Source organism: Phacochoerus africanus, chromosome 4 (genome assembly GCF_016906955.1).
Source record: "Phacochoerus africanus isolate WHEZ1 chromosome 4, ROS_Pafr_v1, whole genome shotgun sequence".
Taxonomy (NCBI): Eukaryota; Metazoa; Chordata; class Mammalia; order Artiodactyla; family Suidae; genus Phacochoerus; species Phacochoerus africanus.
The window spans coordinates 120,558,483-120,573,624 of NC_062547.1; the positions used below are offsets into that span (position 1 = coordinate 120,558,483).

General features: G+C 41.7%; 1 protein-coding gene across 3 annotated transcripts in view; it reads right to left on the minus strand.

The window, feature by feature from the left end:
- SEMA6A (semaphorin 6A) overlaps nucleotides 1–15,142 on the minus strand; it is a 124,963-nt gene that overhangs the window by 18,229 nt on the left and 91,592 nt on the right. Inside the window, exons 14-19 of one of the 3 annotated variants that reach the window (XM_047778468.1) lie at nucleotides 14,665–14,805; nucleotides 14,496–14,576; nucleotides 12,183–12,241; nucleotides 9,874–9,894; nucleotides 9,686–9,736; nucleotides 4,112–4,276 (exon numbers count right to left, since the gene is read on the minus strand). In XM_047778468.1, coding sequence (XP_047634424.1) covers nucleotides 4,112–4,276; nucleotides 9,686–9,736; nucleotides 9,874–9,894; nucleotides 12,183–12,241; nucleotides 14,496–14,576; nucleotides 14,665–14,805 — 518 coding nt within the window. The remainder of the gene's footprint in view (nucleotides 1–4,111; nucleotides 4,277–9,685; nucleotides 9,737–9,873; nucleotides 9,895–12,182; nucleotides 12,242–14,495; nucleotides 14,577–14,664; nucleotides 14,806–15,142) is intronic. The other 2 variants (XM_047778469.1, XM_047778470.1) reach the window with 2 other exon arrangements.

Genomic DNA, 15,142 nt, shown 5'->3' on the forward strand with positions numbered 1-15,142 from the left:
ATAATGTGGTAATATCTTGTTTCAAACATTTCCCCAAATATATAAGTATACTATAGTTCTGACATTTCCAATCAAATGGGAACATCTTTGTGGACGTTGACTATTTCATCAGTCTTCTGAGAGCTCATAAGAATTCAATAAAATAAAGTCTGATGTAGGAGGTTTTCTTCTGATCTGGTTTATTCTTGTGTCCTAGAGGCAGTGGTCCGCGTTTACATTAGATGCTTGGGCTACACGGCTCTCTTGGCAGATCTTTCCATGGCTAATTTCCTCACCTATCTTGTAGTCTTCTCGAAAATCAGGTTTTATAGTATTATTACTTTTGGTCAGAAACAAGAGGTACAAGAGTGGCTATTAATTCTCAGTATTGCTTAACCTAGAAAAGAAAGCTCTTATTCCTTTTGCTGTGGGAAGGAGGATTCGGGGAGACAAGCCAGATCTAAAAATAAAATGGATTTTCTTTCTTATTCATAAGTAATTGGAGCCCCTTTGTAACTACTCATTACCACCTCAATAGTTATAGGATGAATAAATAATATATATTTTTAAGTGTGGCAAAACCAAGAAAGGAGTAGCCAGGGCTGTTTCTAATTTATCAACTTAGTGATTAAAGGGCTGGCTGTTGAGGCTCCAGACATCTAGGGAGCCAGAGATAAAACAGAGCAATTGGCTGTGTTTTTACTAATGAATCTAGAGCTTGAAAGATATCAGGCAATTTTAAAGAAAACCATCAAGGACAAGAGACATTAGACAAGGCCAGTAGGGTAACGAAGGGCAAGGCCAGTTACTGAGGGAGAAAATGACTTCATTTTCTGTGATAATGCTTCTGTATGCTTTGCAGGTCTCTTCTCACGCTTTTGTTAGTGTGACGGTGTGTATATGTGTATACATACAGCATCGGAATGCTACCCCCAGTGTCGAAGGAAAGAGCCTTGGAACATTCCACAGGGGCAGAGGGTTTGGGTTTGTTATTTTGCAAGGGGGAGGCTGAGAACAATGGTAGCAGAAGGGGGTTAGATTGCAAGGTGAGGAACGGTGCACCAGTGACAGGATGCGAGGGACGCACAGGATTAAATCAGGACGAAAGACACAGCGAGGAAAAGAAAGAAAAAGGCAAGCACACATACTCTGGAAATGCCCCATGGTCTGGAGGCTGAGGTGGGACCAGTCTAGTGGGGCTCAGCATTTCCACGGAGCAGAGCTCTGGGCTTGCTGGCTCCCTGGTCTTTTTTAAGCAGCCCAAGTTAAAAGGGCTGGGGACACTTGACACCTCCCCAGCTAGCTGGTCAGCAGGCACATTTTCTGCTTGGTGGGGAAAGGTGCGATATTTTAGAAACAATTCCAGAGTATATTTAGCTCCTAAAGCCGGGGCACACACATGTCACATTCCCATGAGACAATCGGCTCGGTGAAAGGAGCCACCCACCAGAGGGCCCACAGAAAACCCATGAAACTCGCATCCCAGGAGATGCTGCAACACACGGATGTGACATCATTAAGGCACCCAGGTCAGGGAATGAAAGGAAGCGATAGGATCATAGATTGGGCAAGTTAAAGGACGTCATCATGAGTCAGAAAAGAAACAAGACTTTTCCAACGGATCAACGCCATCACCAAGTCATACCACACAGTGCTTGGCAAAACAAAACAAAATTTCAAAATAAATCATGAACATTAAACAGAAAAACAATTCAGAGCAAAATGGAAATTAAAATCATAAAAATCATGGCAAAAGGAACAGTAAGCTACATCTTTTAAAAAATTTTTTTAGATTTCTGCATAACACCTCGTTGTCATTGCCCTATCAAATACATAATCAATTGTCACAACTCCAGCTCAAATTTGACAAGGCAAGGCAAGGAGTTAATAGCACAAGAACAGTGATCATGTTAAACACCCATGCAATCACCTCTGCCACCATTGTTTGACAATTTGTAGACTGCTTCCAGCTTTGTCAATATTCACAATAAGACCCAAGAGAATGAACAATGCCGAATTTTAAAATGATCTGTCAAAGTGTTAATTGGACTCTTTGATAAACCCCCCTCCCTTGGGAGACTTAACGACTGGAGAAAATTCACGCCATCCGTCTCAGTGAAGTGAAGAGAAAATGATTGTAACCAACAGATATTTGGTTGACATTTTTAATGCTTTACTGGAAAAGCCGTTTGGATTTTCAGAAAGTTGCAGTGGGCAAACATAAAGTGATTTTTTACTGTGTTGTCTCTTCCTGAGAACTTGGCCAAGACTAACACGTCTGCGGTCAGGAGCCACACATAACAAATAATGACACATGCTAAGGCTTGGGGCCTGCAGCGACAGTTCTGCCCCATCAAGGATCAGCCTGGTGCTTCCTTGTGATGGTAGGAGCAGGAATCCCACCAAGTTAAAAAGGCCGCTGAGACAAAAACCCCTTCAAAAAAAAAGGAGATCCTGCTATGGTGCAGTGGGACTGGTGGCGACTTTTGGTGCTGGGACGCAGGTTTGATCCCCAGCCTGGTACAGTGGTTTAAAGGATCCAGCCTTGCCACAGCCATGGTGTAGTCTGCAACTGTGGATCTGAAGCATATGCCTCGGGGAGGCCAAGAAAGAAAGAAAGGAACAAACAGACGGGGGCAGGACATGGTAATAGTAAGAATTTATAGAGGGATATTAAAAACGATTAAGGGGAAGTTCCCACCATGGCGCAGTGGGAACAACTCTGACTAGGAACTATAAGGTTTCGGGTTCCATCCCTGGCCTTGCTCAGTGGGTTAAGGATCTGGCGTTGCCTTGAGCTGTGGTGTAGGTCACAGATGCAGCTCGAATCCAGCGTTGCTGTGGCGGTGGCAGAGGCTGGCAGCTTGTAGTTCTGATTTGCCCCTAGCCTGGAAACCTGCATGTGCCGTGGGTGTGGCCCTAAAAAGCAAAAGCAAAAAAAAAAAAAAAAAAAAACCCCAAAAAAACAAAAAACCAAGGGGATATGTTAAAGAATAAGTTAAAAGTGCTACATCTTCTCATTTGGGCTTGGCATGTAGCAGCCGAGGGTACAGCACTCAGGAGATGAGCCGCCAAAAAAAGCAGGGGTGGGGGTCGGGGGGAATGAAAATTTAGCGTGCGAGTCTGCCTAGCAAACCTTCTCCAAAAGCAAAGCTGGAGATATGTATATAGAAAAGCCTGGGGGAGGACATGATAGAGGCTGTCTTCCAAGGGTTGCTGTGGCTGGTCTGCCCTCGAGACTCAAACCCCCGCTTGGATGAAACTCTTGAAAACATATAGAAGTAAACAATCCTGAATGGAGGGAAACAGCTCGCAACATAACTGAGCTTTTCAGCCTCTGATTTACAAGACTGTTTTCTGGACAAGCAAAGGCCTCTTTGGTTGCAGCTGCAGCTAAAGTAGGATGTGTTACCAGAAGCAGCAAATGGCGAGAAAAGACATGACATTTCCTGTCTCTAGTTGAGCAAAGAAAGCAAGGGAGAATTTAGGCCAGTTCACAGTAGAGTCCCTTTCATTTAGTGCAACTTCCTTTCCGTTTTAAATGCATAGCAATTCTGCTTGATTAAATAACATATTTTTGTTTTAGCTGTTTGTCCTCTAAGCGCAATTAAGTACCTCTCAGGACCTCGGCTGTATTCAAATTCAGCACCATTCGAGAGTGAGAGATGCTACCAGCCAGAAAAAATTTTGCTCTGCTCTTTCTCCATTCACTGATTAAATGGGCTTTTACTTCGATTACAGGCACTTGCCAAAGCCTGCACTGCATTCCATCCATTATGGTGCAAAAAGAGGATCCAGAATTCTGATCCTCACTGAATGAGCTAAGAGGAGTGGAGAGGAATCTCAGGAGCCGCTCTCTGCCTTGGGCCAAGGAAGCCAGCCTCTCTCGGATGGAGGAAGCTTAGAGGATGTGTTATTTGTTTTGTGTGGTTTCTCCTAGATTGAGGAATAATTTAGGATCAAGTCTAGCCCAGAGGTTTGGGTTGCAGTCTTCTTTGAGATGCTTTGAATGATCGTGTGTTGGAGGTTCATTCCTCCATTGCTGCTGTGATTCAGCTGGAAGCAGTTACACAGTCCTCCCCACTTTTCCCTCCCTCTCCCCCCAGAGGAAGAGGTACTTCCAAGGCCTTACCCTTCTTGTCTTGGTGGTTATGGGAAGACACTGCCCCCAAAGAGTCTGTGCTGTCGGGTGAATGGAGCAGATCATTCCAGTCCAGCATTCCTCGCCTAGACTCAGACCCCTCTTGAGCCGCCGAATCAGATGTGGTGGTGCTGGGCAAGAGGGAACTGGAGTGCCCTGTTTTCATCACAAATACAGTTAGGGAAAACATCACCTGAGACACCTGCATTCTCTTTGCTCAGAGGCCAGGAGGTGCGACACTCAAGCTGGCCATAAAAGCCTCAAAGGAGATAGTCCTCGAAATGACAAGGCTGGTGGGTAGAATTCAGCAGAAGGCCCCTTGAACTTGCAGTTGTACAAGGATGAAGGGCCAGATCTTAACTCTGCTGCTTGCTGACTGAGCCTGGGCCCTCTCTGGGCCTTGATTTTCCTTGTGCACACAATGGAGATGATGTCACTTATCTCCCAGTGTTGGGAAGATAAAGTGACATAACGCTGAAAGCACTTAGCGGTGCCTGACACCTAGTAGGTGCCCAAGAAATATTAAGAGTCCTTCTTTGGTATTCCCATAGTGGGACTGAAGCAGCATGTGTCCACTCTGGAGACGTGGTTCGTGACTGATGGGATAGGTTGATAATAGTGATTGAGCATCTCCCCCAGCCTAGACGGCTCGGCTGCCCTGAGCCTTTCTCATGGAGGATGTGTCTGTTTTCAGTTGCAACTCAACTTCACAGGCATTCCTCTTTCTGGGGAAAGTGACTTCTTTCCAAAGGGATTTGCTCCCACCTCCTCATCCCTGGACTAGAGGCCTCACCAGCTCCATGTTGTTACAGCTGTGCCTTTTGTGTCTCATTCCAACCAAGTTATTTTCATGGTTTTGTGACTCATCCTTGTGAGAGGTGGTTGTTGAGGTCACACTAACTGATAAAATTCAGATTAGAAAGGGGTAGCTTTTTGAGGTCCAGCGTAGTTAATAGCCAGTGTCCTATGAACGGCTGGATAATTCCAGAAGAAGAATGGCAAGGTGGGGTTACGGCAGAAACCGGGCCTTTCCTGTGAATACATTTCTGAGCTTTCCCTTCCATCGTTCCACAAGGTTAAATGCAGAGTGTATCTGGTGCTTTTGATCTAAACTGTCCCAATGATTTAAAGAAGCCCCACTACCTGTTCTCTCTGGTGGAAATAAAATATAACCTCTCTCTGATTTTCAAGTAGAGTCTTTGGCTTGTTAAACCATCTTACCTATAGCAACCTCTTGAGCAATTTTTAAAAAGACATCAGAGCAACTACTGTGAATGTGTAATTGGTGATTTTGGTAGAAAGTAGGGCAGATACACAAGTGGCTCCCAGCCTCAGTCTGGGGTCACCACATAATGTGATAAATAAAATACTGGCCACCAGAAAAGAAAGATTATAATGAATGCACTGCATTTTTTTTTTTACAGTTATTATTGGAAGTTAGATTCCCAGGAGATTTTAACACTGTAAATTATAGACTATATAATAGCAGGGGCAAGCAAGCAAGCCAGCCAAGTGGCTCCTCTAAGCTGTAGGATTTCCATGGAAGCTCCACACTTCAAACGTTACTGCAAAGCTTTGGTAACATTTAAGCGGCCCCTTTCTGTGTAGAGCGTGTTTGGCTGCTTTACACAGCTTCAAACATCTGCTTTGTTGCAACTAGTCTAGTTCATCTCCAACTGCTAAAAACATGCTCATTTAAAACTCAAGAATGCTTGCATCTAGACTTTTTACGTTTTGCGGGTTTCACATCTCATTTTGACATACTGATAAGAGAACAGGAGTGGGAAATTCTTAACGTGGAACTGGAAATACAGATTTTCTTTCTGCTTATTTTGAGGTCTAAAATATATCCTGAACATTCTACTCTTGAATTCAGCTGAGCTCTAATGATCAACCTAAGAGAGCATTCAGCACCCAGCATAAGCAAACAGTTAGAAATAGCTTTGTGGGGAGTAAGAAAGGGAGAGGGAGGTGGGAAGAAAACAAACAAACAAACAAAAAAAACCACCTCTCAAGTAGCAAGAATTTCTTTTACCTGAATTGATATGCATTTTGAGCACTTTGAATTTAACTGTGTTCAAGGGGCAATTTTATGGTAATGCCATAAGTATGGTTTAGGGAGAACATTTCTTAATACAGTAATCTAGGGGAAATATATGCCTAAGGGACACATTCTCTGTAGAAAGAGTTCCTGAACCATATGCTGCAAATACATGGAAAACTCATTGGTAATGGAAAGCTATGGTTATGAGAGGAAATTAATGCAGACCAGATGGTAGTTAGGTAGGAAAATGTCTTACACAAATGTGAGAAATCAGCTCCTGCCTACTGCTGAAGTGTTAGTCTAATACCCACTACATCCCCATTTTCTATTTGTAAATCTAGAGAAACCATGCATCTGATGTACTCGAAAGAAATAAAAAATAGAGCAGCATGAGATTGACAATCTTTTAAATGTAGGTTTGAGGACAGACAGTGTGTGTCAACGGTGAATCAAACAGTTGGAGAAAAATGCCTGACTCTCAAAAATGTTAGAACTACCACGTAAAAATCGCCATGAGGCGGTAGTCCTTGGTTTGAAATCAAAGAGGTGTATTATTATTACTGCCTCTCCAGGTTCAAATAATTGTTAAAAGGAAATCCCTTATATTCCTTCTTAGCATCTGATTCTACAGGCTGTATTATTTTTGTGTATTCCCAAATAGACTGTGTAACTAAAATAATGGAACAAAAATAGGCAATCATTTGTGGATATGATATTACATGTTTGGAACCTATAATTTTGTTTTATTAATCCAATAAGAAAAGTCCTCTTTTAATCAATGGAGTTTATGAGGTATTATTATTATTTTTGAGAAAGTGAAGTGAAGATTTAAGTAAGACTATGCTCTCAGAGTGACAGCGGGCAGACGGTAAGTAGCTGCCCTCTGTATTATTATTATATAAAGAAATAGATTTTAAAAGTCAACTTGAATATGTATCATGTTGTTTCTCTATATCTACAAGTCTTCCAGAGGTTAAAGACCTTTCAAACTACTTTAACCTGTTAAAGATGATTGTAGCCAGTTAGATACAGAAAAAGAGATGCTAAATCAGTAAGAGAGAACAGAGAAGGAAGATAATCAGGGTCCAATTCACTAAAAAAGGGTTCTTGCATATGTAATGGTGTTGCCCAGACTTTTTACCAAGTAGAGAGTCTGCATGGTTTGTTGAACCTTTTCAGAGTTAGGCAGTTCTGGTTCTGCAGGTCACTCTGAATCTTCACTCAGCTACTGAACTTCTCATGGGAACATGCAAAGGACACAGCTAGACTCAGTGGGTGCACTTTGGACTTTGGAGTTGGCTTCCTAGGCTACCTTGATGCTTGTGTAAATAGCAGTTTGGTTTTTCCTTTGATGGTACAAAGGTAGCTCCCAGTCCAGTGCCTTGCACATAGTAGGCACTAAACAAATGTCTGCAAATGAATGAATTAAATCTAGGTGTATTAACTCTAAAACAAGCATCTTGCAGTAGTTTGTGAAGAGAAAGTCTCCTGTGTTTTTCTAGGACCTGCCTCTCATTTTGACCAGCCCTGATTTTGATGGTCAATTAATCATCTTACCACTTCACACTGGAGAGACTGAGCCTGAAATGGACAGGGTCATTTGTTGAAAAGCCCAACTCATCTCTAGTTTCATCAAGAAAACTACTGAAACAAGCAAAGAAAATCCCAACTCATCTCTAATTTCATCAAGAAAACCACTAATCAAGCTGGGGGGCAAATGGGCATTGTCTTTTAAAGTGTTAATTGGAGGAATTAATAAGTTCCTTTACTTTTGTAAAGGCAGTAAGACAGATCTATAAATTGGAGAGTGATTTTTCTTCATAAAGAACATCTCATGGTTTAATTATTCTATCTATAGGAGAAATTACCTGGGAGTTAAAAATTGGTCTTAGTACAATTGATGAATGCTGGGGAGGCTGCCGGTTCAATTAGATTCAAGACCCAAATTTCTCCATATCTGATAAAGATTATTCAGTTATAGGAAATGATTGCAAAGTATGACATTGGAGAAGAGTGGATGCTAAGTGGGTTCTCTTTATGAAGGGCAAGCCAAACTACATGACATCTGCCTCCTGAGAAATTCTTCCAGTTGTTGGTGTTGAATATTCTGGCTTGAATCACAGATGAGAGAATGTTAAAGATGGGTGAGCATCTGCTCCGCTGCCTCACTTCCCGACAGGAAAACTGGGCATTGTTTGTATCTGCACAGCCCCAGTTTATAAGACGGTCTTTAGGACTTGCAAAGAGGCCCGTTATTTATGCCGATTAGGCACAGGGAGTGAGAGTTTCCCTAGAGCAATTAGACATATTTAGAAGCATCTTTAACTATTTCCTTGAATCCTCAATCTACCTGGCTTTCTTTTCTTTCATTTTTTTTTTTTAAATCTCCCACCTTCCTTTATTACCTACCTCTCCATTTGAAGACTGACCTAGAACTATTACTGTTACATACCTTAAACATAAAAAGTATGAAATGTCTGTGTGTCCTGAAACTCATAGTCCCCATTATAATGCAGAAACTTCAGTTTGACATTACGTATGTTCTTCCTTTCTTTTCTTTTTTTTGTCTTTTTGCCTTTTCTTTCCCATGGCATATGGAGGTTCCCAGGCTAGAGGTGTAATCGAAGCTGTAGCTGCCGGCCTACACCAAAGCCACAGCAATGCGGGATCCGAGCCGCGTCTGCAACCTACACCACAGCTCATGGCAATGCCAGATCCTTAATCCCCTGAGCAAGGTCAGGGATCAAACCCACAACCTCATGGTTCCTAGTCGGATTTGTTAACCACTGGGCCACGACGGGAACTCCTGTTTTTCATATTTTTTTAAAAAAAACCCACATGAATAGTTTAACTTCATACACATTTGGGGAAGTGTTGAGAGATGGAAATGGGGCACTTAAAGGCTTTGTTTAGTATAGGATCTGTGTATATCAGAGCAGGAAGAATGGGATAAATGCTGTTCTCTCATCTCTTCCCCTGTGTCACTCATCCTTGTAGACATTTAAAGAAATCTCACTGAAGATATGTCTCAATATTCACATTCTTGGTGTGCTTAAATTTCGATGGCTATACTGGAAAGTTTTGTTTAATAAGAATGTGGTTCTGCACTCCGTGTAAATATTCCCTGCAGATGCTGTTGTCCTGAAAGCCAGCACCGTGGGGAATGGTACACTCCGTTAAGGGGCATGGCTTATTAGTTATAGGTACTGTTCTTTTTTATCTTGGATGTACCTATGTCCAAAAGCAACTCCTTCTCCCTCAAGAACTCATGAAATGTATTCACCAGTTCCCCTAAGGTTGGCATATTTCATGTTATGTGTTAAAACTGTGGGACTCATTCTCACACATCAATTGTCTCATTACAGGTAGAGTCATTTTTGAAGCAGGAAATCTATGCATAATTTTAGTGAATTGGGGCCCTGAAGTAGCAAAGAATCTGGTCCATGATGTTTAGGAATGAAAACTATAAACTACCACAGGATGAGTGGCTTGAAGAATTTAAAAAAAATCCAGAAACTGACCATGTACTGTGTTGTAAGACATTTCATGATCTGGTAGAGGAGTTGAAATGTCTATAAAAAATAATGAGAATTAAAAAATTAATTTAAAAAACGAAACGTAAGATTGGAAATACTCAAGAGGGTTAGTGAAACAGGGCTTCCCAAATAGATTTCCACTGATATTAAATTGTGAGTAATAGCTTCCTTACCATTCAGTGCCACGAAGGAATCTGAAAGACAAAAGGGAGGAGCAGGTTACTGGGTGTTTAACATTCTGCATCGTGTGACTGACTTACTCGGTGGGGATGAGCTAACACAGAGCTGTGCTTAAATACGATCCCAGTACTAAGTAATTGCTTTTTACTTTCTGCTTGTAATACAAGATGCCTTTTATTTGGTCCAGTTTCACATCCCTGTATCACTTTCCCAAGTGAGTTTCCTGAAAATCATGCCTTTGTGGCCAAGGGGCAAAGCGAGAGTTAAAGCAAGACTTAGTGGAAGGAATGGTACTGTGATTATGTGTAAACCCTTCTCTGTACACCGGGACGTGTATGTGCATCTGGGCCACACTTAGCGCTTTTTCTTTACATTCTCCTTGGTTTCATCCTCCCAATCATGCTGTGAGGAACTGTCCAGTAGCACAATGTTCTGAACTCAGCTGGGGTTTGAGTTAGGAAATGAAAAACCAAAATAAAAATCACACGTGTGCACGCGTGCCCAGAGGCACTATGATACATTTGTGTGCATGTGCTGTGTGTCTGGGTCCTATCACTGGTTCACTCAGCCTGCTGCTCAGCCTCTGACACTGGCTCTGTATGGTTTCCTCACTGCCCCGGAAACTTTTGTTAAAGAGCCATTGTGCACCACATATCTAAATCCTCTGAATGCCCCTGTGTGAATAGGTATGTCTAGCAGAAGTAGGTCGTGCTCCAGCGGGAGCCCAGGAGCAGAGGAGCTGCTGAGAGAGGCATTGCCTCCTGCCTGAAGCAGGATCCTGAGGTGTCTCAGCAGGACCGCAGTGCAGGTTAGGGAGCACAGGAAAACACGGAAGCCTGACAGCGGAGACTGAAGAGTAAATCACTGGCTGGGGATCTGTGCTAAATACAGAGGCTTCCTTGGTCCCGCCATCCTAGGACCAGGTGTAGTGTGAGCCTGCTGGCATAGTGGACACTTTATAGAGCCAGTGAAATTTCTACATTTTTCATTATTTACCTTTTCAAGCCAAACAGAGACCCCTGCTTTTCTAGAGATGTCCATATCATCAAATCATAAACATAGGAAGAAAATTATTCACTAAAATCAGCTAATTAAGTGGACTCCCAGAGACACACATACAAACCAAAACCTGTTTCCCTAAAAATGGAGCCATAAGTACCAGCAGGATTAAGACCCACCAGCCAGGTATCAAATTCTTTTACTGCACACACATAAGACAGATACTTTGGTGATGACACAGTTTCCTATGGTAATTTCTTAATTCAAATTTTGTGTATGAAGACATAATGAGCTTTTGCCAATGTATATTTGCAGACAAAAAAATATTACCAAGACTTTGGAAATGAGGCTGTCTGTAGCCCTCTTTGATTATGTCACTTCTCCAGAAAAGGTGCAGTACTGAATGATATCTTAGAGTCTGAAATTTTGGGACTCATGGCTTGAAGATTTAGAGTTACATCCCTGATTTTCATTATCAAATCAAATATCAGAAGTAATATAGTTTCCTTCCCTTAGCTATTTTTTATGCCATTTGGAATGCCAGCTTCTTGAAATTCAGCACTTGTAACATTTAAAACTTAGCAAACTAAACGTTTTCACAGAGTACGGCATTATGTTCTAAATTAGCACTGATAAAGCATTTTCAGGAGAATATTGAAATTAATCAGATGACTGGACAGTTGAGCAGAGCTTTGGCCAGGATCCTTTTTATAAAGTTCTAACTAAAATGTTAGCGTTTAATAACTTTTGAAATGAACTCTGAGATTAGTAGGTTAATTCTTATAAAAAGGTTATTTACAGTCACCTTGGTGGGCTCTTTCAGAAAATTTTTCCGGCTGCAAATGATACTAGATGTAAATCTAATTTTAAAATGTAATTTTATAAGTCCTCATGTTCAAGGAAAATAAAATAGTCTCATTCAGTTAAAAAGCTAGAGTGTTGCGATCACTCTTTTTATTATGTGGCTAAAAATTATGGCAGTAACATTTTTAAAGACAACAAAACTGGTTTTTAAATGGAAATGCCGATAAAGCTTGCTGCTCTGCTCTAGTTAGCATCCTGTAGAGTGACTCTGTCCCACAGCATTATGACAAAGAAATAGGCCAGCATTTATGGCAGTGGTCTTGGCAACACTGGCAGCAGGACATACTATTTTTTATTTGATATCTAGAAGATTATTTTTGTTATTTATGCATGTTTTAGAGGCAGCCACACTCACTTTCACATGTGGAGTCATGTTTCTAGGCCATTCTATAAAAGCATCTTTGCCCAATGATACACATGGATAAAAAGCTCCACTTACTGTGACAGTCTCCCAGGCCATCTGTATTGCCACGTTCTATGTCCTGTTCAAAAGTCAGTCTTCAACAAAAGAGGAGGGAGAAGAAAGACAGAAACAAATTCAGTGATGTGAGTCTTTATTCCAGAATGCATCTTTAAGTGTCACTTAAGCAGCTAACATAGTTTGATGAATGGAGTGGCAGGTGCAAAAAAAGTAGATAATAGCTTGCAAATCTATCTCCGAAGTATTTAGAAATGAGTCCATTGTGACTCTTCAAAGAGAAGTCATGGTTTAGGCAACTAATTCAGATATTATTCAGGGAGTTAATTAGTTTGCGGATAACCTATATCATTCTTTGTCTCTGATTCCCTGAGCATTTCTTAAACATGTGGAAGGTTTAAATGTTTATATACACTCCTTAGGTAAGTGATACAGAGTCTATAAATTAAAAAAAAAAAAAACCATCTCCCTCTCTGCTTTTTCTTTTACCCTAGCCCTTGCCTTCCTAGATCTTTTCTGTTTTTGTTTGGTTTTTTGGTTTGTTTGCTTGGAAATAAGTTGGTACACCGAAGTTTTCAGGTGCTCCGTAGGCGTCTCAGGTGCATGAGAGGCCAGACACAATGTTGCGTTTTGCTGAGACCACTCAGGTGTTTGGTTGACTCCTAGCCCCATGCCCAGTCCTCAGGATTTCTGCTCTCATGCTCCTCTACAGGCTCACTTTTCTTGCAAGTCCACTGGGTCACCTTTGGGCTCTCTAAAGTATATAACATCAATAAGACCAATCTTAATGGTATCCATTTGGATTTTTAAATAAGCACACTGGAATAATCCAAAAGAGTCTTCTCCAATTTCAGGGGAATTTAGCTCTTCTTCTTCTTCTAGTATACTTGAAACTCCTGTTTTGCAGTTGTCTCCAGGGTTTATTTATGAGGCATATAGGAAAACTATTTTGAAAGTCACACCTTGATCTAAGACTCCACCGTATTTGTTTTCCAATGTTTTTGTGCTGTGTTAAAAGTCACTTTCATCCTCAAAGGATAAAGATTTTGAATGGTAATGAAAGCCAGTATTCAACCAGGCTCCGAAGGCCACTTTCCAAGGACAGTTCCACATATGTTGAACAGTGAAATATTTATCTAGATCCTTAAAGGGAATGATTTTGGAGTTCTCATCTTGACTTTGAAATGATTTTTAAAAATCAGTGGTATTACCTTTGGTCACACTTTGTCTAAAGGAAGGCGACAGGTCATTTCTCAGCTTCTCTCACTGCAATTTGTGATCCTTTGGCCTTCACTTCAGGGTTCCCACGAAGAGATGGAAAGCTCTAATACCGTACTGTGTCAAGATTGCTCCTCGCAAAGCTGATCTAATAATCCACGGTGAGTCAACCCTTTGTGCATTAGTCAGATTTTCAGGTCAGACTTTACAGTTATCTTTAGCTCTGTCTTGTCCTCGAATTATGCCGGCGCTGGTCATCATATAGGCTCTTCTACCTGATCAGCTATTCTAAAATGGGAGAGGAGGCTCAGGGTGATGTGAGGACGATTCTTTTTGCCCTTTGGATCTAGGGAATTTGAAGAAATGGTGAAGAAAGAACTGTGCTGCCATCTGGCCCCTTCTTTAAATTGCCATCACCTGTCAAGGACATGCACTGGATATTTTTCCAAATGTTATTTTGGATTTCACATCCACTTAAGTAAGAGCAGAAAACCTTTGAACTAATACCATCCAAGCATTTAAAGTCAGGACAGCAATTCAAACTCAATATCACAGGCATGGTAGACTGGCTCAATCCAGCTGATCTGCTGGAAAAATGCCAAGAATTGATTGCCTACCTAATGAGTAATAGGGTCAACTGTTCTTCAGTGTGGGAGAGAGGTTTATTGGATGTACACACCATGCTTGCAGTACAAATGCATCACTTAACAAGTGCTCTGCAATTTCTTCTCAGCCCTCTATGGTCAATTAGAGGAGCCAGTTTTGCTTTGGCTGGACAGACCACATCACTAATCTAATTGGTACCCTATTGCTCCTTTTCTCTGCTGTTGCCACACCGTGAGATTCCAGGCATGTACCATCTTGTCCCTCTCTCCAGGGGATACTTAGAAGTCTGCTGTGTTGTTTTTCTCTGTGTTTTTAATCAGTCTGAGGATGGATGATTAATCAATTGGAAATCTGCCACATGTGATATTGTGCGTTCTCTGAAATGGGAAAAGGAAGGAGAAGGGCTGGCAGTCGCATGGATGAGGTTTGTGCACAGACGGCTGAGTGGCGGTGCTGTGTGAGCCCGATTACTCATATGTCTAGGCTACTTTATATCCTCAGGCTTCTTACCTGCTGCTGGGTGACAGATGGGCACAGGTGCCACCTTCCTTTACCCACCCACAGTACGGGTCTCTGGAGGCAATACAGGTTCTGCAGGAAGAAGGTGACCGTGAGCAACCTGGGACTATTCTCTAGGCACTGTGGGCACTTTCTAAGGGTCACTGAGGCCAATACATACTTTTTACACTTGCCATGTCGTTCACACCGGCCAAGGGGAACCTTTATCACACAGGTGGAGAAAGCTACATACAGAGAGCTGCTTGCTCTGTCCAGCTGCATGCCCATAATCCTCTTGTCTTCGACTCCGTCATAGCTGCACCTGGTTTTAGAGGCAGGATGATGTCATTCATAGTCTCTCTTGGGTTGGTTCTCTCTTCCCGCCACCACTCTTATACCCCACCTCCCAGCCCACAGGCTAGATCTCTTAGCCTGATCTAACTGAGGGGGAGTGATCCTGACGTGTGCACCCCCTCCCCACCAATACACGTAAACACACATTACTGGCAAGGGGAAAATGATGCTTTTAATGTATGAAAAGAGTGTTACAAATAATATTAAAAGTCACCTAAGAATTTACAAAATCTAAGTTTGCCAAGGTTTCTTTAAATGGAAAATATCATAATAAGGTAGCAAATAATTACTAGGAAAGAACCAAA